This window comes from Trichogramma pretiosum, unplaced genomic scaffold, assembly GCF_000599845.2.
Source record: "Trichogramma pretiosum strain Unisexual culture from Peru unplaced genomic scaffold, Tpre_2.0 scaffold9, whole genome shotgun sequence".
Classification (NCBI taxonomy): Eukaryota; Metazoa; Arthropoda; class Insecta; order Hymenoptera; family Trichogrammatidae; genus Trichogramma; species Trichogramma pretiosum.
In genome coordinates this window covers 2296808-2324237 of record NW_019641697.1, presented here as the reverse complement: position 1 = coordinate 2324237, position 27430 = coordinate 2296808, and the positions used below count along the sequence as shown (strand labels likewise).

At 37.9% G+C, this 27430-nt stretch overlaps 1 protein-coding gene across 1 annotated transcript; it reads right to left on the bottom strand.

Annotated features, from left to right (window-relative positions):
* Positions 1 to 7494: 7494 nt before the first annotated feature.
* Positions 7495 to 27186, bottom strand: LOC106651540 (neuroglobin-like). Its single transcript, XM_014370074.2, has 3 exons — positions 26778 to 27186; positions 20601 to 20832; positions 7495 to 7665 (listed from the first exon to the last, which is right to left on the bottom strand). The coding sequence occupies exons 1-3, from the start codon at positions 26969 to 26971 to the stop codon at positions 7495 to 7497; spliced, it is 597 nt and encodes a 198-aa protein (XP_014225560.1). The 5' UTR covers positions 26972 to 27186.
* Positions 27187 to 27430: the final 244 nt, after the last annotated feature.

Genomic DNA, 27430 nt, shown 5'->3' with positions numbered 1-27430 from the left:
GCAGCCGAGGTGTTGTCGTCATTGACCCAGGCCGCTCGAGGCGTGGGTACCGGCTCCGGTGATGGACTGTCGCTTGCTTACTTCGGTGACGCTCTCGCTGTGCTGATGCCTGCACTTATCGCCATCGTAAATTCCTCGATCTCTACTGGCAGATACCCACAGATCTGGAAGAGGTCATTCATATGGCCACTCAGTAAAGTTCGCGCACCTACCTCACCTGCACAGACTTGTTACCATACTACTGTTGTTTGATTTCAAAAGTGCGTTTGACACACTAAATCATGAAATTCTACTCCAGGCTCTCAAAAGAATGAACTTTTCAACCAGCGCCCTCATGCTGGTTCACTCGTATCTGTCGCAACGATATCATGCTGTGTTGGATGATACTGGGTGTCCGACAGACGTCAGAGCCTACACACCAGGTGTACCTCAAGGATCGACACCTGCTCCCATTCTGTTCGCTGTGTACATTGATGCACTGACTCGCGCACTTCGACACTGCACCACCACACACATGCTATTTGCTGACGATTTACAGATATACCTGCAGTGTCTCCCCTCCGAGATTGATTCATCGATTGCAAGATTAAATAAGGATGCCCAAAATGCGGACTAGGCACAGAGCAGCGGCTTAACACTAAACGTCGCCAAGACAAAGGCAATAGTGTTCGCCTCTGACCAGTATTTGATGCGCATCAGACTTGATCTCTGCGGCAAGATTGATTTTGGTGGGACTGAAGTACCATTTGAGGATAATGTCAAGAACGTTGGACTCATGATGTACCGCTCACTCAATTGGAAAAGCCATATCGGAGCTGTGTGTTCGCGTGTACATGGCATACTGCACCGCCTGCGATCAGGAGCAGGCTTTTTGCCCCCTGACATCAAGAAGCTCCTGGTCAGTACATTTATTCTACCTCACCTGGACTATGCCTGCCTCGCCTTCACCGACATTAAGACCTCGGTCGACATCAAACTCAGGAGACTATTGAACACCTGTGTTCGCTACATCTTTGGATTGAGACGCGATACTGAGCTTTTGTCTTATTACCGCAGGCTCGATTGGCTGACTCCATCGGATCGACGTAGCTACTAGGAAGATGTTTGGACCTTTGTACAGCTTACTATAAGCTGACTACCTCCAAAATTATCAAAAATTACATAAAAATATTAAGTAAAAGTGGTGATAGGTAATATAAATATAGAAAGGCTTTATCAAAAGTCTTGCCTGTGGTAGCGGCCATAGCCGAGGTTCCAACAAACAGATTGGTATGTCACTGCGGTCTTAAAAATGATTTGATCAATTCGAATTCTACGGCAAAGGGGGGTATGCTTTATTTTTAGAATTTTGACTTGCCTACACAAACTAGGCTATATAAAAATTAATTTGGGGTATGTTAGTGTGATTTCTAGTTGGAAAAACTGTTTGAAAACTGTAGAATTTTTCCAATTCACCAGATTTTATTTTTACTTTTTTTTCAAGCATTTTAAAATAATGTAATTTTAAGGTGTATATAAGCCCTTAAGTAGTTATAACATTATTATTACCCAAGAAATTAAAATTTTTATCTCAGATTCTGAAAGGGCATAAAATTTTACATCGAAATAGGTTAGTGCGAAATTTTTTCAAGTCCTAAAACTACAAAAAATATTGCTGCGAAAACCAACAAAAAAATCAAGCATTTTGGTCGTTAATGGGTTAAGGGGAGTTCTCATCAAGCTCGACTAAAAATCAACTTTTTTGTTGTTGCATTTTCGAATTGCTTATACTTTCAAGAATGCATGGCTAAAATTCCGTATGTAAATTCGAAGTCGGTCAAACTCAGGATTGAGAGTAAGTGCTTATACGGCACTCAATGGTAATTAACAACTTTAAACGCATTTTTCTCGAAACCATGTGTTTCGAGATGAGTGCCAAGATATCTCCAGAACTATTATTGATATCGAGATGAATTTTTTTTATACTAAAGCTAATTGAATTTGCTTGATCTTGGACTATAATCATAATTTTACAGTCATTATTTTTATTGTTACAGCACTTTGTATACCAAAAAATTAAAAAAAAATTTTTTTTCCGAAAGTCCGCCATTTTGTGGATTTTCAACTTTTTTTCGCGATTACAGTCCAAGATTCAGCAAATGTCTTCAAGTTTATAACAAACTTTTCTTTTTTGATTTCGGCAAAAAATTGGCTGAGTTACCTCGGCGCTCATGGAGGTGTCTTTTTTCATTGTCATTTTTCAATGCACACTATTCTGAAACTATACGGTATTTTTGTTTAAAAAAATTTGTAAAAGTAGTCAATAATATGTGTAGTAAGTTCCAGAAAACCTGTCTTCTTTATTAACTTCTTTCCATTAGAAAAAAAAATCGCGAAAATCACGTCATTTTCGGATCGCTAGATGAGAACCTCCCCTTAAGTGCTACAAAGTTTATTCTTTCATTGTTCTATCTTACAAAAGGCTGGCTGGTTGGATGTTGTATTTTGGCGAGACTCGGTGTACTTCAGTTGGATTTTGCCAAAGGTGAAAACCGTACAGCGATACTCACGATTATTTCACTATCTCTTTTATGCTTTAACTGCATAAAGTAAGCTGAGAAACTTCGTACTTCGACTTCGTAATTTATTAGGAAATCAAAACACTTGGTTTATGTAGATAGTAATAAGATACTTAGTTTTTTGGTGGCAGTGTTACAAATATTAAAGCGTAAATTTCACAAGGATTAATGTACTGAACAAGACCGCTCTTTGCTATGCTCTGGGCCGTTCAGTTAGGCAATGCTGAGTACATCGACGTGCTCGGCGCTCAGGTCCATGGCGAATTTTCTTTAAATTTTTTATGGTCAATCTAAGTATTCTATAAGCTTATAAAATATTCAAACCATTTGTTTGTAAGCAATTCGATAAGTGTTTTGTTTGATTGAATATTATCCATGAAACAAATCCTGTTGATATTTTAAAAGAGCATCTCTGTAAGCTTTGGCCCACGAGCGAGTAGCTTTACAAATAACGATTTTTTTTTATCTACACTGGGACAAGAAATTGTTATTAGTGCTACATCTTTGGCCCACCGCCTTGTTTCGTTGATCAAATTTAATCTTTTTCGATCTTTGTTTTATAAAACTGATTTCGATACGTCAATCCTTACGTAAGACTTCTCACCAGAACCACGTATGCACAGATGAGGGTATTACACTGGCAACCCAAGCTTGAAAACCTTTATCCTCCCCTCTCATATTAGAGACTTCACCAGTAGAACTTCAGATACAATTTTTCTCATTAATATTGTTTGATTCTACCTTATGAATCACAATACCGTTGATACCCTCTTCTGATAAATCTTAGCATTGCACAATGCACAATAAACTTTCACACGGTTGATCGAAGTGCATAATATATATAATTATTATTAAGCATCGGTCTCTTGCAGTTACGTCTTTTGAGCTGTTTATTTGAATTCAAAACATTTCTGAATCATAAACTTTTATGTCTATGATCAACTTCATCAAATTGTTGATCACATTTAAAATACTAGCAACTTTCAGGCGCGCTTCGCGCGCGTACATTTTTTAGTCAGTTTCGAAAAAGTTGTTATTTTGACCGTAGATGTCACTTTATTACGTTTCGACTCGAGTCAAAAGTCAGTCGACCAATCAGAGGCAGAATAGATTGGCTTCACTTTCAGGTCCATCATTATTTTAAGTGAGGAATTAGATTATTGACCGTAGTCTTAGAAATCATCGTAACTACATTACCTCCCGCAATTCTGCCTAATGGTTTCAAAAACTTTTTATTCTCGCTGGTGTCTATGCATTGGTCAATATGACTTTTCAAAGTTGGATTGTATTTTGCCACGAGCATCAAAATGGCCAAAAAATAACCATTATTATTGGCGCTATTGAGACTGTGTGCACTTCGGTTTTACTTCCCTGGTAGGCCATTTGGCATTTTCCTAACTGTTAAAAAGATGAATAATAGGAATTGAAAAAAAAATGTACCTGAAGCACCTAAAATTATATTCATTATTTAGCTTTATGACGTCGAAAACACATTCAACTGTTATAGATTTGCCAAGAATTTTATTTATGTACTGTAACGGTGCAGGTTACAGGGGGAAAGGGTAATTAATATTTGCGTCGGTCGCGCTAGCGACCGGGTCCGAGTTACCTAAAGAAGTAGGAGTAAGAAGGGAAAGGCAAACAAAAGTAAATCGGGTGAATTAGGTGTAACAAATAAGATAAATTATTATTAATAATTGGAGTGGAGTACAGCCGTGCTCAGGACGGCAACGAGGTGCAGTACCACGGCACGCGCGAGTGTTCGCTTAAACCAGCGAACGCGAGTCGCAATGCAAAGAGAGAGAGATGTCGATATGAAACTGGCACTTACATGCAGTTGCTCCGGTTGCGATTCCGCGGCCCATCCACGACGCTGGATTGCAGGGCGCACACACACACTCGCTTACAATGCACTCGTTGCACTCACTCGATCTACGCGGCGCGATACGACGCGACGCGACTACAGCGGGCTACCGTTCGTTAATTCGAATTTCTTTTATTTATCGTGCAAGCGCGACTTGCTTACAAGCTGGCCCAAACTGTACTAATTGCCGATTCGTAGCTCGCTGCTTCTTTTGTTTTTCTCCCGGCGCGCTCGCGTTTCGCGCAGTCTCCGACGCGCGCGTGATTCTAAAATCTCTCTCTCTTTCCTTGTGGTTTGCCGTGGTCGTGATTCTGCACCTGCCACAATAAACTCATGTATGAGTACAAGTTATATTATGGCTTTGTGGGGGAGAGAAAGACGAGATCTTATCCAGATTCTCGTCACAGTACTAAACCCCGAGATATTATTGCGGACCAAACCAGTAAGTGTGGTAATTTCGAAAAGGAACTCAACCATGTAGTCTGAAGCTGCGAATTGTACCAAGTCCAGAGGCTCCAGTTGTTCGACAACCTCAAAGTAATAGGCCAGCAACGTCCACTAAATGTGAAATCGCTTATTGCGCGACCCAACATCGAGGCGTGCTGGTTGCTGTGTAGTTTCTTGTAAGAGTGTGGCTTGAACGTATAGAACCCTGTATTATCTCTTCTATTATTATGGAACTATTCATGTTATTATTGTTTTCATAGTGCTATGAAGTTCTGTATTATTATTCTTATTATTATTAGAGACGTTTGTATTGTTATTATTATTGCATTACTACGCACTCATGTTATTATGTTTGTGATTTTAGAAAATAAAGATTAATTAAGATTAATTAAGTTTATACTTCACACGAGGTCACAAACACTCTAATATATAAAAAAAGGCTGCGTATGGGTTCTGAGCGTTAGCACAGCCTGGCACTTTCTCGTGTTAATTTTTATAAGAAAAAATTTAGTTCGAGCGATTGACGCTAGCATTTTTGACGGGACGGGTCCAATTTTCCATAAGATTACGTGTAAATGGTGACTGCAGCACCACTCTAAGCTCCGCTCAAACGCTCAGAGCGAATTGCGGACGTTACGCACGATGAGCCTTGCAAGTAAAACTCTATTGTGTCAAGCAACAAATGCCATTCTACCATATCATAGTGATTTTTATTGACATCTCGTGGATTATTTTTCTGAATCTCAATTTAGTGATGTTTTACAATGAAGCAGCCCCAAAGAAGGTTTGACGTTGCTTTTCAACAAAACCTTCAAAATTCCTTGTGCGTGAAACCCGGTATAAGAATTTCTTTGGTTCTGAAATCAGATAAGAGATAGAGAGCCGAAAAATCCGATCTAATGATTGGTACATCTACTTCAGCAACTATGAGAAGACCTAAAAGCATATACCACAAAGCCCAAAATTCAAAGCTCAAAATCCGTAAAGTTTCAAGTGGTTGCCATTTGGATGGTATTTTAAATTATAATTGACTGGTACGGGACTATTCGATAGTAAGAAACGTGGAAAAAACACAAATCTAACCTAGTGTCAAATTTTAAAAATTTATCAATCAATGGACGTTACGTAAATAGAAAGAGTGCAATTTGATGTCGTTCTCACGGACGGTTTTATTCATTTTCCGTGTAATTTCAAATTTACTTATGGATTTATGGGCTGTGTCGTCGAACTTAGCGTGATACCAGTACAATGCATTTGATATTTTCTTACTATAATTTAGAGTAGATCCTTTTGATGAGAATTGTGAGAAGATTTTTCTTGAGAAAATAATCGGGAACGAGAAGAACAAAGCTTAATAACCGTGTCTTTGAAATTGCTTGAAGCAAATGGTCCTCAGGACTTACGGTGGCCTTTTATGCCGGTGAACGTACCTCAAAAATTTTATCTGTAGATCGGCAAGCTTATTCAGCATAAGGTTATATTAGTTTGAGAGAATCTTGCGAATATGCGACAGAAGTCGCTGCATTCAGAACTGCCGCAGAAGATTACCCTGTGCGATCGTAGTATTAGCTAGAGAGCGAAGCTATCGAAAGTACAGGGAAGGTTTGCGATCACCAAACTCCTCTTCGTGAGGGTTTTTCGCCGATCCGTGTTAAGTAACTGGCGCTATTATTTGAGGAGCTGGCCTTGATTGTCATCTTCGCTGTTCAAAATCATGATGATTAGGAATAGCAAAAAAAGTAAGAAACGATAAACGGAATGAAGGGTCACCAAATATATAAAATAATGAGAGGATAGATTTAATAATATTTCTATTTAAACTTTTCATTGAAGGTTAATTAGTAGAGGTAATGCTCTGTGCGGATCTTGCAATGAACTGAACATTTTTTAGGTTTTCTTCCAACCGACAAAGCTGCGCGCTAAACGCAGTTACGCATATCAGACGTTAGCACATACATACAGACATCAGTCACAAATTTGATCTAGTTTTTATGAATATATAGTCAGAATATATGAGATGCACCAATTGACAAAAGTCAATGTTAGAGGACTTCGTCGATGAGGAAGCAAAATTGTACCGATAACTATGTGAGATATCCATTCAATTATTCCAGTCTGGGACCTTCTTTATTAACTTAATCTTTTCGACTGAAGACTATATATTTAAATTGTAATAAATAATATACCCAAGTGAAACTTAAAAAAAAATGAAAATATTTGTCTAATTTTTGTCTTACTGATTGTTACATGTATGAATCAACAGTTTGTTATATAGTGAACTCAATGAAATTTGATTGAAAATATTTTTGACACATAATTTTTTTAATTCAATCTTAATACTGAATGTTACATTCATTAGAAATTTGTCTAAGCTAAATATTCATTATTACATTCTCTTCTTGAAGTTCTTGAAGTAGGTTACAATTAAAAATTAAAGTTTTAAGGATAATTCGGAATTCCGAGACTAACATTGCTCAAAAGTTACATAATAACTATGAACATGATATTTTGATGGTATAGTGATTTTTTAAAGATATAATAAAAAAATTTTAAAATATCATGAACGAAAATGTTCGTTAATTTTGTATGAAATATTTCGATATAACTGCTTTCGATTCAAAATATCTAAGAAGGTCCATTTTTTTCTTTATCTTTTGTTTTAGTTGCTTCATTATAACCATCAATCAATGTTTGAATGATGAATTGTATGGTAAGTTTATATATATTTTCTACGTTATCGGTGTAACGGTCATGTAACGTCATTTGCATTGCTGCCAAAAATGGTGATTGAATTTTCTGAAATAATGCATAGATCATTTTAGTAATATGTAAAGAAAACAACAAAAAATGATATTTTTTATATTATATTACACTTTATTTCACACAAAAAATTATTCGCAGCATGCTAACAAATATATCCTCAAGGACTCAGGAAAATTAAATATGGCTTACAGCTATGTTGATAAGATGTTTCCTGAATATTAAAATACTTTCAAAATAATATTTAAAATTAAGAAGCTTTGAATTATATTTCTATATTTTCGAGACTTGCTTACGTGATTTTAAACTGATTTTAAATGGGGGACAGATAGTTTTTCATTTAGCTTTTGGAAAGGATTTGTTTCCTCTTTGCATTGAATCTGTCTAATCATGTTTTTGTCCACTGCTCATGATATTTAGAACGAACCGATTAAGCTACATCCTCTAAGTGGTTTGCATTACTTCAGAGTATAAATGGTTACGGACCAAACCTCGGGCAACATGACTGAATCCTAACTTGAACTTAAATCTTTTGATTTCACATTAATTTTTATATCGTCTATGATAAATCTGCAAACATTTTTTGGTTTTTTTTATTGTTGTTTTTTAGTGTGTATCTAGTGAAATAATTTAATAAGTATTGATTTAGTGAAAGTCATTGTGTGAAATTTGTGTCGTTTGTGTGAAAATTAACTGTGAAACATTTGTTAAGAGTGCTAATGAAAAAAAAAACGAAAAAAAATATGTTATGTACCCGATTTTTCATCTGATGAAGAGTCAACACAAATTCATCACAATCAAACGGATTCAGAAGAGGAAAATACACAGTCGAAAAGAGGACGCTCTATCATATCTACTGAACAAGAAAACAATATCCGTAGGAATGAAAATATCGATGATGATGAACTTGGTTTGTAAAATAATTTATAAGGGTCTGGAAGTAATATAATCGTATCTGTTGCGCTGCTAATAACGTTCTTCGTCGAAAGGGAATCGAACGGCCTATTACACTTCCTAGATAAGAAAACAATTTCCCCATGAATGAAAGTATCGATAATGAACTTGGTTTGCGGGATGATTTTCCAGGGCATGAAAATGTTGTAGCAGATCCATTGATACCCATGGTAGCGCAAATTGTAGTAGTTGTTAATGAAAGCAACCCCTACGGTTTAATCGAAGCTTATGTGAAAGTACAGAGGATAGCAGAAATTACATTTGCTTGGTCCATGTAAAATTGTTCATATTTAGCAATTAAGGATTTTCGTGAAAATGTTTTTTTTGTCACATAACTTATCGGGAGCCTTAGGTAGTGGTTGGTAATATGGTAAGTTTTAATATTTAAATAGTCTTATTTTTAGAAGGTCTTACACATTTAGAAGGTCTTACCCTTTTTGTATTTTCCGTTTGTGACATTTACAATAAATTGTATTTAAGGCGACTGTTACATACGCTGATAGCGGCATTATAACAAGTAAAGATTAGTTATTTTTACCCTTGTTGCTGAGAAGGAGTGGTAACAAAAGAGGACTATTCATGGCAGTAGTTTTTTTGTAATGTCCTGAAGGGACTTAGGGTTGTGAAATGAAGTTAAACATGGCCTCGGATAACGCGTCCAGCCTTTTTTCGTGCCACGTCTACAAGGAGACGAAACCCGAGAGGTCAGGTGAGGACCGGCGACTTGCGAGCGATGTATGTGTAAGGAAAAGGGTCACTTTAGGCCGAGCAAAATGGTTTCCCATTTATTGCTCGGTGAGCAGCGATAACATTAGGAAAAAATAGTGTTTATATATGGCAGGGCATGTTCCAGGTGGATAGTAATGACTAGAGGTTGAATTACAGAAAGATGAGAGAATTTATTTATAATGGATGCGTTGAACTTACATTGTAGTATTTCTTTGTACAGCTGCGAACTGGACTACGGTTGTGGAACCTGGAGTTGGACAGAGAGCACTGTACTTTAACACTCGCGGGGCACAAATTAAATGTGACTGCACTGGTAGGCTGCTGGAGCTCGAATAGGCAGAGAAGTCTGTGTCTAGAGGTGACTTGGTCTTCTCTAACTTTCGGTGGCTTTGATTTTATTGCTCTTTGAGAGCTGAGATTGGTCTAATTATCTATCGGTGGCAAAGGTATGATATTTTGTCTCTCTGTCTTTTTATAGTTTCCCAACCGACATCCGAAAGTTCTCGAACATTGTACTTACATTTGTATGATGTTGTATTTATTTTAATATATTGTTGTAAATTATTGTTGTAAATTGTTCTGTTAATTATATGGGGTAAATGTTATACGAAGCTGTCGGTTGCTGTTTCAGATACCCTGTTGTACTTCATATCAACATTGGCTGTTTGTTGTACTTTTGTTGTTTACTTACTTATTGTTTATCGGGGGAAGTCGATTTGGAGATGGGAAATGAAGATTCAGAGATAGTTTCATATCGTTTTAGTTTGGTTGCCGCAAGCTATGCGATACGCTCTTTACGAAATTGGTCGTACAACAGAGCGAGCTCCTCTCATTTTTGGGCCTTTTATATGCCCCTTGGTGTTCTATCCCACCTCTGATGCTGTTATGCCACAATTCCGAGGGGGCGGCTTGACCGTTGAAAATTGATTACTATTTCCCGTGATTTGTCTTCACCATGTCCTGTGCACGTGACGGAGGACTGGTCTTTTTTACGACTTTTCCTCGAGAGTCTTATGCAACATACCTTTTATTCGCGCTTTTATGCGATCATGAGACTTTCCAGGATTTGACCGATCCTTGCATAATAAATATCTAGATATTAAGTAGTTAGAGTTTAATGGTGCACTCGCGCATCTGTCGATCGAAAAAATGATGACCTCTGCGCGTTCCTGCGAGCGGTGCTCGCTCAATTCTTCTCGTTGATTTTAACTGTTTTAAAATTGACTTATTGAAAAATATATATAGTATAAGGCTGTATGGGAGGATCAGAATGTCCAAAATAAGAGAAAACAAATTTTCAAAGGGTGACTTCAATAGAACTCGTTTCTTAGTTGACTCATTATACATGCCGACGATTATTTTTGCTGAACATATGCGCACTAGCACAGCGTGCGATATTGTGAACTTAAGCGCGAATTTACTTTTATTTGACTTTACTAAGACTCTACTTTAACTTTTGTCTCAAAGGGCTGGGTGCAAAGGAGAAGAAATGAATGATCGAAAAGCACTGAACTACGCCTGACACTTGCACACATCTCGCTTTCGTTTTCACTGCTCATGAACACACATAATCAATATAACAAGTGATCAACGTGATCAGACCGACTGCGAATTTGACTTAGTGTCGATATTATATACACTAGATTTTTTGACGAATCTGCCGTGCCCCCTGACCCAATGAACTGCTTCATATATTCAGTAAAGTGACATCTCACTCTGGCCCGCGAGGCTCTCACGAGAGGCCCGCTAAGTGCCATATACCATGTCCAGTTGATTGCGTTGACTTGGTCTCTAATCAATCAGCGCATGCCGATAAAACCCGCGAGATACTTAAGGTATACCAGTTCATATATTCGTTTGCCCGTGCCTGCAATTGCACTTTGCTTCCTAGGGCCTATAATCTTTGTCAGTGTCCGATCGGCACTTTTCGTATTTGCTTCAGCTTTTAGTCTGTTATTGCTTCGGTCATAGCTTATCTTGAGCTGTTGTAGGTGACGTAAGTACACATGTGGTCTTCTATGAATCTACATGAGCTGACGTAAGCTGTATGCCCAAGTTGTTGACTCCATACTCCTGTATGGAGCCCCCATTTGGAGCACAGTCGCACAAAAACGAGCCTACATTCGCCAGGCGGAGTCAGCCCACCGATGAGCCTACCAACTTGTGATCGGAGGCTGGCCGCATGTCTTTTACAAGGCCACATATGTCCTTGCCGGCATTCCACCGCTGGCTCTTCTCGTGGACGAGCGAGCGCGGATCTACGGCCGCCGCCGACTGATCCCAAACATCAGAGTGTGGATCGAGAGGAGGCACGGAGAGTTGAACTACCACCTCACGCAACTCTTGACCGGGCATGGCTTCTTTAAACACCATAGCCGACGCTACGATCATAGTCAAAGCGCGCAATGCCCGGTTTGCTCTTCATCCATCGAGAACGCAGAGCACGTATTCTATCACTGCCCGAGGTTCAGCGAAGAAAGAGAGAGACTACAGACTCTGCTTCACGAGGTCATGACGCCGGAAAACACCACCAGGCTCATGCTCGCTAGCGAGCCGAACGCTTGCGGTTGCTTCCTTCGCCCACTCAGTCGTTATAAGACTGAGAGACGAAGAAATGGACAGAAGGGGATGACCGGACGATGCGGCTGGAAGAAGACGCCACCCCATCCAAGCCTTCATGAAGCGCATAATGCCAATCCCTCCACCCCCGTGAAGTAATGCCTAACGGCAGTTTTCTTATATACAGCCTAAAACAATATGCTACATTGCTACTTAATGTAAATTACTATTTTCTCTTTCTACTAAATAAAATATATTTATACATAAAAAAAAAAAAAAAAAAAAAAAAAANTAAAAAAAAAAAAAAAAAAAAATGAATCTACATGTCTTTTGTTCAAAGAATTACGCGTGTTATCGTGACAGCTTATATATATGTGCTATCATACATTATACGCATAAATCTGATTACATGTGTCATCAACCGCACACGCGCAAGCCAGCTTGTGAGTGTGCACTTGCTTACACGTGCACACACTCATGCTGGGGTACCTGTGTGTGCGCTTACTCGTACTTGTACAGCGGCCCGCCGTGTGCGCGAGGGTCAGCTAGGTATCTGACCGTCGGCGAGCTGTCCCCGTTATTGGCTGGCCATAATACTACGACAAATCCGCCATCTTTTAATTGTAAATAGCTACTGTTTCATCTTTTATTTTTTCCATTTCGTGAATTTAGCTCAAAGTTGCCTAGATTGATTTACTATAGTAAATACTAGCAAAATTTATCCCAGTGATATTTAACAATACGGCAAATCATGAACACAATGAATATTTAATTTGTTTACACTGGGCATAGATTAAAAATTGTCCCAAGGAAGGTATGATCCGGACATTTCATTTGCTTATTCTGATAAAGTAAATGTGACCGTTTTTTGCATAAACTTGATTACCTAAGACTTACCAATGAGGAATGCTGTGATACTATTCACATAGCATGAAATCTTTCGGTGAAACTTTTCAAGAAAGCTCTTCATGAATATTTTCAGTAAGTTTCCAGAAAGTTTTTTTAGCTTCCCAGAAGCATAAAAGAAAAGTTTTCGTGGAATCTTCCCAAAAATTTTACGAAAGGTTGCAAGAAAGATTTCATGAAATTTTTTTCGACGATTTCATCAAAACATTTAGGAAGCTGGCCTGAAACTTCCAGAGTTGCTTCCTTGAACTTATTCTAAAAGCACCAACAAAAGTTTGTGAAAAGTTTACTGTAAACTTACAGGAAACTTTCAGGAGGCTTACCAGAAAGTGACCTGCAAGATTGCGAGGAATGTTTATGTATTATCGCGACATTATTATATATATGTTATACAATTTATAGAGTACTTAGTGAACATTACATGAAAGGTTATTTCGAACTTGAAAAATTCGAATAAATTCATTTCTTGTTGAGTTTGGATCGTAGACATAATCAGATTCGTAAAAATATTGAAAAATCGTTCACTTATGTTATTTTTAGACAATTTGTTGCTGAACAATTTGTTTCATGGAAAATTTTACCAACGAAATCGAATATCCCTTTTACGCTAATTTGGTGCTTACTAATTTGGAGTTACAGTACTGGAGTAAATTTTTGGATGCAAAATTCATTAGCATTAGGTTTGCGATTTTCTACTGATTCATATAGAAAGTAAATTGCTTGATAACGAACCATTAACTTTAAGTCTAACCATCCAAGAAAGTTGAAAGTTAGCTCTATTTATAATCTTGTGATAGGACATTATTATTCTCTGATTCCAGGCCTCGATTCATTTTTCAACATAAATGCAGCGAAAAGAATACAGTGGCAAGCGGCAAATACTCCGACATTATTTCAACAATTTTGGATCTTCTTAATCCTCCTGGCTTACCGGAGCTGATACATCTTTATAGACAACATTTTGATCTATTCACGATCTCAAATGCAACTTTGACAAATCTTAAGATTTTATTTCAACGTTTTACAAGTATAACCTTGAAATTAATCTCGACAAATTAAAATTAGGCCGTTCGACCGAAGTACAGTTTTTGGTTCCCTGGAATCAACTGCTGGTGTTCGATCTCTCGAGGACAGAGTTCAGAGTTCTTTTTTTTGACCATCCTAAGCGGAAAAAGGCACATAACCCCCACCAATTTCTCGGTATGTTTGATTGTTGCCAACGTTATGTCAAGTACGCATATGAGTCGTGTGTGACGGCCAATCAGCGTGCTCTTGCTTTCTATATAAGCCAGGCACCCGGCCAAGCAAGTGAAGCCGCCTCTCGGCAGCCAGCCAGAGCACATCGACTCTCCTCCTCATGCTCGCGTCGACGAGCTCTCGAGAGTTTTGATCTTGGGCAACTTCTCAATAGTGAACTTGGTCAAATTACAAATACTCGCCTCATCGTTTCATCATCTTTCTCCACTTTTCTATTTTGGAGCTTCTGACTCGGCCGCTAGGTGGCGTAGTGTCACGAAAAACTCGTGCCCGCAAGAAAAGAGCCGAGTTCAGAGTATTAGTATATGTGCCTCCCGGACAAATTCCATCGGCTTTTGACTGTTCGACTTTTTACAAAAGTTGGGGAAAAAAAGTGATCGGATTTTTTGTCACTCATATGTAACCGAACAATTGCTATTGAAGTAGTCAGCAAAGGGTAATGACAGGTGGAATATACGCTTGCGCTCTGTGGTTGCTTGACAACGAACTTAATGATGTATTTTTACCATATACCTGGAAAACTGTCCGCTATTCGGAAGATGAGGATATGGAGGAATATTAAAAAAGAACAACATTTGTAACTGTATAATTTTAAATGCTTTCTTTAACGTCAATTAGGGCTTTATTAACTAAATTACTTGTTAAGTGTTCAATTCAAAATTATAAAAAATTTATTTGTCATTTGTGTCCTTGAAAAAATCTGTAATAGTAGCTTGATGTCTTGCTTTGGTTGTAAAGTCAACTTCCAGATTTGCCTTTGCTTCTAGACAGGCCTCGATCCCCTTTACACCTTTCGTTCTCAAGAAACAATGCCTCAGACCATTCAGATAATCAAATGTTCGATTTAAATTAACGTATGGTTTGGGTGGCTCTTCGACTTCGTTGTCATTTTGGTCAACAAGCGATACATCTGCAGCATCACCTTTGTCTAGTGCGTCCTGTATCAGATCAGGTATATTGATAGTACTCTCTTCTGTTAGAACACCATGATCTACTGACACAAAATTTTCAGCACTAACACTATATGGCTGTATAAGTCTTTCTAAATCTTCTCTCTCTGCAAATCCAGCTTCAACTGATGTGTTCGACGTCACTTCTGTTGAAAATGCTCCCTTGATAAAACCATTTTTAACAGTTTCTTTTTTTTATTTCTTTTATGGATTAAATAATCTACTGAATTGCATCTAACACGGTTATTTTAAATGGTTTATTGTCTTTTATCTTGTCATCAATGGATTTTAAGAGGTGTTTCAATACGTGACATCTATAATGAACCTTACAGTTTTTAATGATTCCTTGGTTAAGTGGCTGAAACACACTAGTGGTGTTTAGTGGCAAAAAAATAACTTTTACGTTTGTCAGTTGTAAATTGTCTGGGTGAGGGCTTATATTGTCCATAAATAAAAGTACTTTTCGTCCATTATTCCGCATTTTTTCATCAAAATTTATTTAAAAAATCGTTCATTATGGCTTGCCTCAACCACGCCTTCTTATTGTGCTCCCATTTAAATTTTAATGATTTGCTATTCACTCCTTTGAAACAGTGAGAGCTTTTCGCTGTTCCGATAACTAGTGGATATTCAAAATCCCCAGACATATTTACGCATAGCGTAACAATTTGTTGGTTCTTTTGAATTTTCACGCCACTGCAATCAACTTCCGGTAAGCACATTGTTTTTGTTGGAGTAACTTTATGAAAAAGGCCAGTTTCATCCAGATTATAAATATTTCTTGCACTATAATCTTTCGCGATATCTTTAAAAATAATTTTCCATGAGCCAATTTAATTTTTATCCACAGATCCAGCTTCACCGCTTACAATTTTATATGAAATTTTGTGACTAATGCGAAACCTGTCCAGATATCCATAGGAAGCTTTGAAATCCACCAGCCTATAATCTTTCATTCTTCGAACAATTTCTGTCGATATCTAAAGAGCTTTTTCTTGAATGAGCGGTCCGCCGATGGGGATGTGTTGCTCTCTTACTCTGCATAGCCACTCATATGTTAAAGAATCTAACGATAGATTATAAAAATCTTTTCTTGGACAAAACGTTCCCATTTTGCGCAAACAAACTACGTAATTCTTTCTTTTCATTTAATATTTCCCCTATAAGCGATTTACTAACTCCAAACTTTTCTCCTGATGCACGATAACTTTCGTTCGTTTTTTCACACTCGTTTATGATATTAATTTTCTCTGCGAGAGTTAGTCTTTTTTAACATATCTGCCTATAAGTATATTCTTGTAAGGAAAAAAGTTTTTTTTCAACCTCATTTACGCCTCATTTACTCCTCAATTACTCCTCATTTTTGAAAAAAGCAGTTTCCTGGGTTTTTTGGCCTTTTAGGTGTTGTTTTTACGTGTTTTTTGAACCTCATATTTGCTCCTTATGCGGTACTCCTCGTGGGCCTCTTTTGTTTCTCCTCATGTTCCTCTTTTTGTTCCTCCTCCTACGCTTCTTCTCGACCTCATTTACTCCTAAATCTACACTCCTCCTCGACCTTATCTACTCCTTATGATTGGGTTATTGCGAGCAAGCATACTCTGATTCCGTCGGTTTATGCTGGGATACAAATCCAGAACAATTCTTCAGGCTCGCCAGAGAATGTAACATATGGTGAGCCAACTTATGTTGCCATTACAAGCGGGAAACATTCCAGCTCTTTTAAAAAAAGTTTGTATGATCAAGACAATCAATATAAGCCCCCATTAATCGTATCCGTGAATGGAGGACCCGCCGAGAACCAGAGGTAATTATTAACCCCTAGGTATAGTATTGACTCGATATACAACGCATGTACTGAATATATCTTCTTTTTTGTTCAAGGTATCACAAAACAATAATGCATGCTATTAATTATGTTAAAAATTTTGAATTGGATTCAATTTTCATCGTGACAAATGCACCTGGGCGCTCGGCTTTCAACAGGGTTGTACAGACGTATGGCGCCTTTGAGCAGGGCTTTGACTGGCGTAATTTTACCTCATAATTTTTATGGGGAACACCTCAATTCAAAAAAAGCGACCGAGGTCGAAGAATTAGAAATAAAAAACTTTTCTAGAGCTGGAGAAGTTTTACAAGAAATTTGGTCTCAAATGGTTGTCGATAGTTTTCCAGTCACTGCGAAGTACGTTGCTCTTGACGAAGAACTGCCGCCTATTCAAGACATCAATTGGACTTGGTACAAAGAACACGTGCGAGAGTCACAATATTTTTTGCAAGTAAGCCTAATTATTTGTTTTAATATATGAAAAATTGATTATATTGAGGCGTTTCTTACGCGAGCTGCGCAGGTTTCTAAGCTACGTTACAAGTACACGCGCATAAGAAACTGAAATTGTAAGAACTCGTCCGAGAGTGCTCTTTACACGCGCCTCAATAACGAACGTGAGAGAGGAGGAGAGAAGATGCTATGCGCGAAGCGCTGTGAGTAAGACGCTCGGGGATTTTATGTTGGTGACTTATCCTAAATGATTACATAGAAAAAATAAATATGTATGCGTTAAATGGGTCAGAAGGACCGTGAAATAACTATGAATATCAGAGTATCATGTGAACGAATAATTGTGTTTTATTGAAAATGTAAATTACGGCAATTACTATTATCGGAAAAGAAATACAAATGGGTTTAGTTAATGTTTTTGAGTGGAGCTGCAACTCTTCGGTTACTCGCTGATTACTCTAAGAAAGAGGCTTGATCAGGCGTCGTAACCTATGATGTGTGGATGTGATGGTTGTGACTGAATATGAATAGTTTTACCTTATGCTGCGTCGATGTACTCGGCTCTGCCAACGTGCTGGAGTGCGCTTGATTCTCGTTCGTGTTCCTACGTTAAATCACGAGAGGATATCATACACGGTACGATAGGATAAGGTAAAAGAATTATAGAATTGTCTATCAAGCCTCAGCATCTAGCACGATTGAAGTAGAACTTAGATTTTGATTGACATATTCTATGTGACAAGGAGCTAACGGTCTTCAACTGATATGTGAGACCTGGTCCGGCTCTCTCGTACTGAGTTATCTCTGCAATTTGCTAACGGTATTCAGCAATTGAGTGAAACCTGATTCGGCATGTATTGCAGCGATAGGATGGTAAGGAAACTCCCAAAGGATTACTTACATCGAGACGGAGATTCGAGTCGAAATAACACAAATTGATCCCCCTTGATGGTACCTCACGGGTCGGTGCACTTGCACTTCCGCAAAACACTAAAGCACCCACGGCAGTACAATTACCGCACTTGCGACAATTGTTTACACTGATTATCACTTCCCGCGGAACCGATAATCAGTTCAGTCAGCTATTGCGAGAGTCGTGCAGCACCAAGTGAGTATTGAACGTGGTGTCGCAATAGCTGGACTTAGAAAATTCGTGGCACTCGTAGCGAAAACTGACTAAGTGTCGCGAATTGAATTGTAAAGTTGACTGTTGAGTAATCGAATATATAATGAGGAGAAAATAATAATAGAGAAATAATAATGAATCCGCTGCGCCCTTGACCTGGCTTTTATAGGCCCGACGGCGGGTCACATTCGGGGGTCGCTCTCGTGCGCTCGCCTCCTCCTCTCGCGTATTTCGCGGAGTGGGATGCGGTGCGTGGTTTCCTCGCTGCGCGCGCGTGCAAGTCGGTGAGTGAGTAGGGGAAGCTCGCGTCTCGCTGCTCTCTCTCGCCTCTCTCGCCTCGCGCGCGTCGTAAGCGCGTAACTTGACTAATTTTACTGTAGCTCCGTTGCAATATTTATTTTACTAAAATCTATTTATCATTGCAGATTGTGAAATGTAATGATCGTGAATGCTGCTTCGATCTTAGAAGCGATATTGAGCTACTACTCAAAGATCGATTTTTTCCTCCACCTCTATTGATGAAAAGGGAACGAAATGGACGTCTTTCAATAGCTGATACGGTGAAAGATGCGGAGAAAGACTCCTTTTTCCCTCCTCTTTTTCAGTGTTTGTTGATCAACGTGCCTTGCGAAGATTTAAACTTTTTTATGTTACCTTACGACTATCATTGTTTAAGAACGCGAGATTTTCTGGCAGATAGAGTTTGTTCATATTGTGGTCATTATTTTGCGAGTATGAAAAACTTAGTAACTCACAGAATAATTATCCATCCAATTATTAAAACATCAAAAACGAATAAAAAAGTCAAAGCTGAGCTTATAGAGCGTCGCAACGATGAGTTATTATGTTTAATAAATGAAAACGAGTCACGAGATGTCGAGTGGAATGAAAATGAAAATTTTAATACGATGGATTTATTCATCCCGACGCCCGATAAGTTTGTACCAGAAAGTAAGAGAGCTTCCGCACTGACAGTCATTTACTCCATAGAGGAATGGCTCAAGAGTGAATGGACTGAAGATATTGATTAAATTTATTTTTTTTTGTTCAAAATTTAAATTTTATAACTCTATATAGTGTAATAAAACACTTAAAAAATGTATGAATAAAATAAATTATATTCTATCTAAATATAATCTGACTTTGTTTTTTTAGCCATGAACAAAGGATTACGCTTACTTTAGGCTGGGGGAGGGATGGTAGGACAAATATTACTTCAGCTTACATGGGGGGGGGGGGGTTATTGAAAAAAATGAAAATACGGCTTACGTAATTAATGGAAGGCCCCTTATATTGATTATTAAGAAAGAATAAGATTATCAAGAGAAAAAAAAAATAATTAAGAGAAAACAATGGAGAATACAAAAAAAGTAACGAAGGTGAATAGTTATTTGGTACGCATGTAACAGGCTCAAACTGGAGAGAGAGCAACATGCGCGCAGCGGGGAAAAAGGAGAGACTACTCGTGCGCTCGTGTCGTCGCCACATCCATGCCATTTCTCTTCAACTTCTCGCGCACATGTCTTGCTACACTCTCGACTGCTTGTTGACAAATTATAAAAAAGTTTGAATGTCAATAGATGTGAAAAAAAGAAAGAAATAAAAAAAATTTATTCATGATTTTAAGTACATATCGAATAATAGAACTGGTATGAAGGTCTAAATCAAAATTGAACAAAACTCAGCCTATAAAGGATACTTTTCTGAAGATTTTGATTCCTATCAGAAATCCCCACCTGAATAACTCTGATTTGAACCTTGCGCACAGTGCCGAAAGGCTAAACTAGCAAAAATAAGCTATTTTTAGATGCAAAGGCCTATTCTGAAAGTTTTTTCACATTTTTTAGGGCTCCAAGTTGACAATATTGTGTTGAAAATGTAGATTGACTCTACCGATTTCTATCACAAAAATGACAAAGATTAGTAAATTGGTGCATAACTCCCCTTAATTTGATGCTTTTTCAAACATGTTTTTGCTGAATCATTAAAATCCAAACGATTAATAGTGAGCGAAGTATGTTGATAGTTAACATTAATTTTTATCCGCAAGGAATTTAGTTACGGCTGAGAAAGCATGAAAATCATTTTTAGTCATATGTAGGGCAAAACTGCATCTTTTTGCCCCCCCCCCCTCCCCTCCCCTTCCTCTTTGACTTCTTTCTCCCCAAAAAACTTTAATTATTCAAAAAAGTGTCAACGTATTTTTACTTACCCAAAAAAAATCACTCTGGAAGCCTGGAATTTTCGAATGCGAAGCTCCAATTTGATGAAGGAAATCTAAGAACACATCCAGATCATCGAGACCCTGAATTCCTTCATCCAAAGTATTCATTACTTTTTGGGCATGTTCTGCTAATTCTGGACTATCAAACTGTTCTTCTCGAGTTTTCAAATGCTTTAACTTGTCAAACATTTTCAATAATTCTTCATTCTCTTCAAAAAGCCTACAATAATTAGGAAAAAATGTGAAAACGTTTCAATTCCGGTATCGAATTTAAATCATTGTATTTGCTTAATCAATATTTTAATGGTACACTTAATTTATTTATATGAATGATAAAGACATTTGAAAATGAAAAAATTTATAAAAAATCATTCTTTCTCAGGGTACCTCGTATTCGTGATCGTTTGAGATTTGCGTAAATGATTATTAAATAAAGAATAGGTGCATGGGCAGGTCTCACAATAAAAACACTGCTTGAGTGGCATGAGTTACAATTTTCACTATTTTCTTTATTTTACTCTTTAAACTCTATTGAAATGAAGTTGAATTAAGAAATCGATGCATTTAAAGTTAATAACAATTATAAGGTCGTAGTGTACACTTATATTATTGATTATACAGGATGTTAGTTAATTCGTTCGGGAAAAGTACCGTGGATAGCGAATCCGCGGATACTGGGGTTCGGTTTCACGAGATCAAATTTTTAGTAAATTAAATATAAATAAGAATGAAATTAATCAAACCAAATTGGAACGTTTGACAGGTCGAGAACCCTAAAATTATTAACACAGTCATTAATTTGTGATACGAAACCGCATATATAGATATTGTTTGATTAATTTAGTTCCTTAAGCGTATGATTACTGCTCATATTTATGGCTCGCCTGTCGAACAGGCCATTCGAATCGACAACCGCGCCAAACGCGATACTCAAGATTTCGCAGTATGCGTTTTCATTAATCAATTACTCAAGTAATAACACCAAGGCTTCTGTCTGCCCGTTGGCCAACCAGTGACCATCATTCAAGTACAATTCTTTTAAAATTAAATTATTGCTCACATACTCAATCACGGTAAAAACATTCATATCTCTACAAGACGACAGAGACAAGAGCTATAATGCATACCTGGAATGAGCTAAAAAGCGCCCTTGCAAGTAGTTATTATTTGAGACAAAAATCTGTCTCACCTGAATGCGCGAAAAAACTTGACTCAACACAATGCTAGAATCAACCACAACAAATTTATTGACATTATATGACCTCCTCAGTGTCTCAATGATGTTGCTATCTATCTTAATGCCAGATAAATCAAGAAGCTGCACGCGAACGGGCAATTCAGCAGATGGCGAACCCAACACTCGACCCGCCACATTCAGTATATACAGTAACGCAAAATATAAGATTGAATTTACTGTGCGGCGTTCTGACCTACGAATCCCGGCCACACGAATCTACTCTCCTTTTCATTATAAATGGCACGAGTGCCTGTCGGCGGCTGTACAGGCAAAAATTGACTAAATAATCTGTCGGTAGGAATTTACAAAAATGTTCCAGTGAGTCAAGATTTTCTAGCAGTCTATTTAAGGGATTTTCGGCCTCGACGCCCGTGATCGTGCCCTCATCAGCACCTGCCACCGCAATTTCGTTCGCTGGGCTAATTATGGGACGCACCACTATCGCGCTCTCCGTATCGTGCAATACGTTCGAATATCGAGTCCAGACAATGCGTTTAAGCAAAGCTGAGAGTTGAAGCCTGCAAGCGGTGGCCAAGCGTTCGCACGTAATTTTTGCTGTAGTAGCTCTCACGGACGGCCTCACACACGACACGACATAAGGTCGAATGTTCGCGTCGTCAAGCATACGCTTGATCTGCTGACGTCGCATGAAACCAGTAATACCGCTCAATTTTAACACTTTAATCGGCGTACCGTTATGAAATAACGAAGAGACCCTAAAGTCGACCGAAGTGGCAACGATACCAATGCCGTCGCTCCTTCGTTTTCTATTTTCTCTCTTCAAAATGTTTGCAAAGTATGTTCTAAAACGCTGTACCTTGAGACGATAATCGAGTTACACAACTCAAGCGGCAGCACAGCACGATAACACGTCACACAGCGCAGTAGACAGCAACGCAGGCGGCAGCGGCAGCAGCAGCGGGAGAGGGAGAGAGCCTCAAAGCTCGCTGATGACGAGATGACAAGACGACAATATGGCCGCCTGACGGCCGAAACGCGCCACGCGCGAACCGTTGATGACCGTTGAAAGAAGACGCCGATCCGAATGTCCAAAATGGCTGCCGAACAGCGCAAAAGCCGGCCGGCCCGTTGCGTCACAACAGCAAAAATGGCGTGCACACACAGTGTAAAAATGATCGTGATGATGACGATGATGATGATTCCTAGCTTCTGGAGCGTAAGCACGAGGTTAGCTCGTGTGCACTACGCGTATCTTAATTGACCCGAATGAGACCTCCAAGCGTTAGGCTGGGCGAGGTCCAAAAAATTTTTTGCTTCTTAGAATTCCAAGTTGAACACCTTTCAGCCGGCGACGTTTCTCCTCGGAGTAGAGCGTGTTCAGGTTCACCCACCGTTGAATTGTTGAATAACGTTAATCTCTCCTTGCGCTCTCCACCCGATCCGATGTTGGTAGATCGATGCCGATGCTTTTCCTGGCCAACGGAAAACAGCAGCTCAGTTTTGACGAGAGGCGAAGATGGCGACGACGGACGAACTTCAGTTTTCAAGCCTAAAATTTCACTCGTGTGAAACTTATTTTTAAGAAGTTGAAAATTGAGGAGGGGTCACCGTGCAGCTCAAAAACCGTTCCGTCGGGCTTACCACTATGTCGGTATCGCGACTTTATACTTCGAGGATGATGCTGGAAAAGAAGGTGGCAAGCAAAGAAAAGTACACTTGGTCTCGTTTAAGCGATTTATTGGGGCGTCTGAGAAGTGACCGTAAGCTCTGAATGCTCGGAATAATCTAACTGAGCGGAGTGCGCTTACATTGTATGTTGTGCTAGCAGCGCCGCGACTATAGGCGCGTGCGTATGTGGTTGTGTCACCGACGTTAGGTGACTGCATCGCTACACTTGCATGCGATAGCTAAGAGCCTGGAAAATGATAAATATTGTAAGCTCGCACTCCAGACGTGGGTGCACACAGCATTGGCGAGGCTACCTCGTCACAGTTTGTTCAAGTTGAAAAGCTTAATAATTTAGAAAGTCATCACATAGTAGAAATATTAAAAAAGATTTTTTTCTCAATTTGGAATTCCCAAAAAAGTGTGTTCTGATCCAGGGTCTCAATTTAATGGTGAGCTTTATAAAAATTTCGGCAAAGAATGGAATTTTAAATACACGATTACATCTCTCAAGTACCATCAAGCAAATGGCCTCGCTGAAAGATACATAAAAACAGTAAAAAATATGTTTTATAAGATTGTACAAGCATTTGGCACCATTGCAATACAGAAATACTCCGATAAATGGATATAGGTGTAACACCGACAGAATTGCTCTTTGGGCGAAAACAAGATATTTAATTCTATTTTGTAAGAACAAATCAGTAAGACTAAATGAATACGAAAAAACTCTGACTAATAAACCCTACTCGCCATAAAACGTAAAGGAGAAAAATTAAAAACGTAAAATAGAGGAAAAAGGTTCATGGAAAAAGCTATATCTCAGTTCAAAATCAAAATTTTGAAGTTCCGGAAAATGCAATGAAAAGTGGAGAAAAAATCCTACTCAAAAATTCAATAAAATTTTTTTTGAGCTTCAGGTGCTTATAAGCTCTTAAAGGATGGAGATTTTATTAAAATTCACGATGAATATAGGGTATTACCGGATAGAAATGATGTAATTGTTAAAGAAGAATTAGAACCACGCTCGTATCAAAGCGAAACGCAGGTAAAGAGAATATTGTGCTGAAACAGAAAACTGTTATTAAGTGGTAAAAACTTGAATACAGAAAATAACTATCTTGAGGAAAATTTAAATATAGAATTGTCAAATACTCTCCCTTCTTCTGAACCCAGGGATCTGAGCTCGTGGTGCAGATTAGAAAGCCATATCCGATGAAAATCAAAATGATGCCATTCAGGTGAATGAGTCAATTAGGAAAATTAGATTGGGCAGAACAGTAAATATGTCAGATAAATTCGAAGTTTTTGTTGTAAATTATTCATAATTGCCTTGTTGAATCTAACTAAGGTGTGGATTCTATTTACGGCCTTCGAATTGAATATTGACCGTGAGTCGTATTAATTTTTACTTTTGGTTTTTGTGCCGAATAGCAACGTGTAAGTTACTGTGCTGAATCTGAGTCCAATTGCGAAGGCCTCAGCCAATGTAAGTTCTTGCTCGTCTTCTGCCCGTAATCTCTCTCTTTCTCTCTTTGTCGAGACTCGACGTCCAATATTCAGCTATAAAGCTCGTTCCCCATACCGCACATTTTTCTTCCTTTCATTTCATCTTCACTTCTCAATTGCCTGTTTTAAAAATTCTTCTGACCCTACTTTTTTCTCTACTTTACTTCCATTATAAATCAACCACTTTTCTTCTGTCACTATATCTTTGTTTACTGTTCATTTTCCAATAGTTCAGACTTCAACGTGCAATTTTGACACTGAGTCATTTATATCCATATCACTGTCACGTCAATTCATTTCATAATAATCGTCCTTTACTTCCTATATTCTTCCTATATTCTTTCTACTTCACCTCGCTCCTCTTCAAAATTCCATCCTTATTCCTTAGCACTCCTCTCCTCTTATAATGCGATGAGATCGAGTGGCCGCAGCGGTACAGGTTGAGGGCCCAGTGCCTGCTGTCATCTTTCTGCTGAACTTCTAATACTGAGAGAAGAATTCATTGCCAAGTGCCGCTGTGCAGTGGCACACTTGCTCTTTACTTCTGCTATCATTAGCTGTTTTATATAAATTCTGTTAATTTCTGTTGAATTCTTTATATATTTTTTCTACCGACTAATTGTATTTTTAAATTGCTGTTGGGCCCCATGTGGTTATACCTCAGGGCCCCAATAAAAACCTTAATTAATCAATCAATCAATCTGTCGTGTAACTGGTCCATGTAATGACTCGGTCATTTTAAAAACGGCAGTGGCCGATGTAACCGTTATTTATTTAATTCTTATTTAAGGCCTGAGACTAGTTAATGTCAATCTTAATTCAGTTATTAATTATTGAATATTTAATAGTGTCTTCTACCTGCACAATTTCAGGGCAGCTCTGAAAAAGAAATTAAACATAGGTTTTTGTATTTAAAAACTGTGTAGGCCTGATGGTGTTAACCAAAAATATGCTGCTGTGTTGGAAACCCTTTTTTTTAGAAAGTTTAGGACAAATCTGCAAATAAAAACATGATTGTATAGTAGGATCTGACTCAAGTTAACACATATTGTTTCTAACCTCAAAATACAGCATTCCATGCAGTGGTGTAATGGGGAAACACTTGGGACAAAGATAAAGCCTAATGCAACCAAAAGTGTTGGATTATACGTCGCAGTATACGAACATGTTTTTATTTGCAGATTTGTCCTAAATTTTCCAAAAAGGGGTTTCCAACGCAGCAGCATATTTTTGGTTAACACCATCAGGCCTACACAGTTTTTTAATACAAAAACATACGTTTAATTTTTTTTTTCAGAGCTGCCCTGGAATCATGCAGGTAAAAGACACTTTTAAATATTCAACTTTGGAGCTCCGCAGGTCTTCAGGGAAGTAACCTAGAGATCTCTTACTTAATAGAAAAGTTTATTTTTCTATTTTCTTCAAGAATTTAAGTTCAGGTCAAATACCATTTTTGGACTTTATTACGCTTGATGTGGAATAGCTCAATTACAATTTGCAATTTTCCAATGTAAAAATGATAAAATAGTAAAAATTTTAAGCAAAAGTTTTAAATAAATTTACAATATTTCTTCTGAAAATTTGTTTTCAAGACGCTAGGAGAATTTTAATATTTCAATAGAATCTATAGATGTCCCGTAGTATTATTTAATATTTCTGATTAATACGCTTAAACATATTTAGCGTTTTTATTGAAAGTATATATGTACTGTTGACTCATTTTTTATACGTACAAAAATGATTATATTATTTTTAAATGATTATTATACGAAATTTGATGGACAGTCCCATACCTTATAAACATGTAAATACCGGTGGGTTCTATGGCCTTTGCAATAGCTTTCCAGCTTGCTGATAAAATATATTTTTGTCTTGCGGTTAAAGGAAGTCTTGGATCAGTTGCTGGTGGCAATGGTGGACTTTCTTGATTTAAATGACTATCACGAATCGTTCTAGAAAAAGTCAACTTACCAAGCTTACAGCCCATCCCTTTCAAAATAAAGAAAATTATTTACTTTAAGGTGAAGCAAATTTTAGAATTTATTTCAATATAGCTCAAAACACAAGTAAGCAAATGCAATCATATTTGATGTATTCTTGATTTATTATATCTTGGTATATTTTACGTTTAAAGCAAATTTTAATCTTATTATCTTTATATTTCGAAATCATCAGTCAAGGGGATTTCGAACACTTTTTATATTATCTTATAACTAACGTATATTTTTGAAATGAATTATTCTTTACAGTAATAAAATTTTCATTAAATTCAATTATTCTTTCATGAACTCCTTTGCAAATTCTCGAAATTTTACTGCAAACATTTTCAAGCGTCAAATAGAATCAGAGTTTTTTCGAAGAATTACATATATTAAACTGAATTGAGCCACAAGTTCTGTTCACACATGCGCATGGACATTAAACGCTTTTGACTGCGTTTGGTATT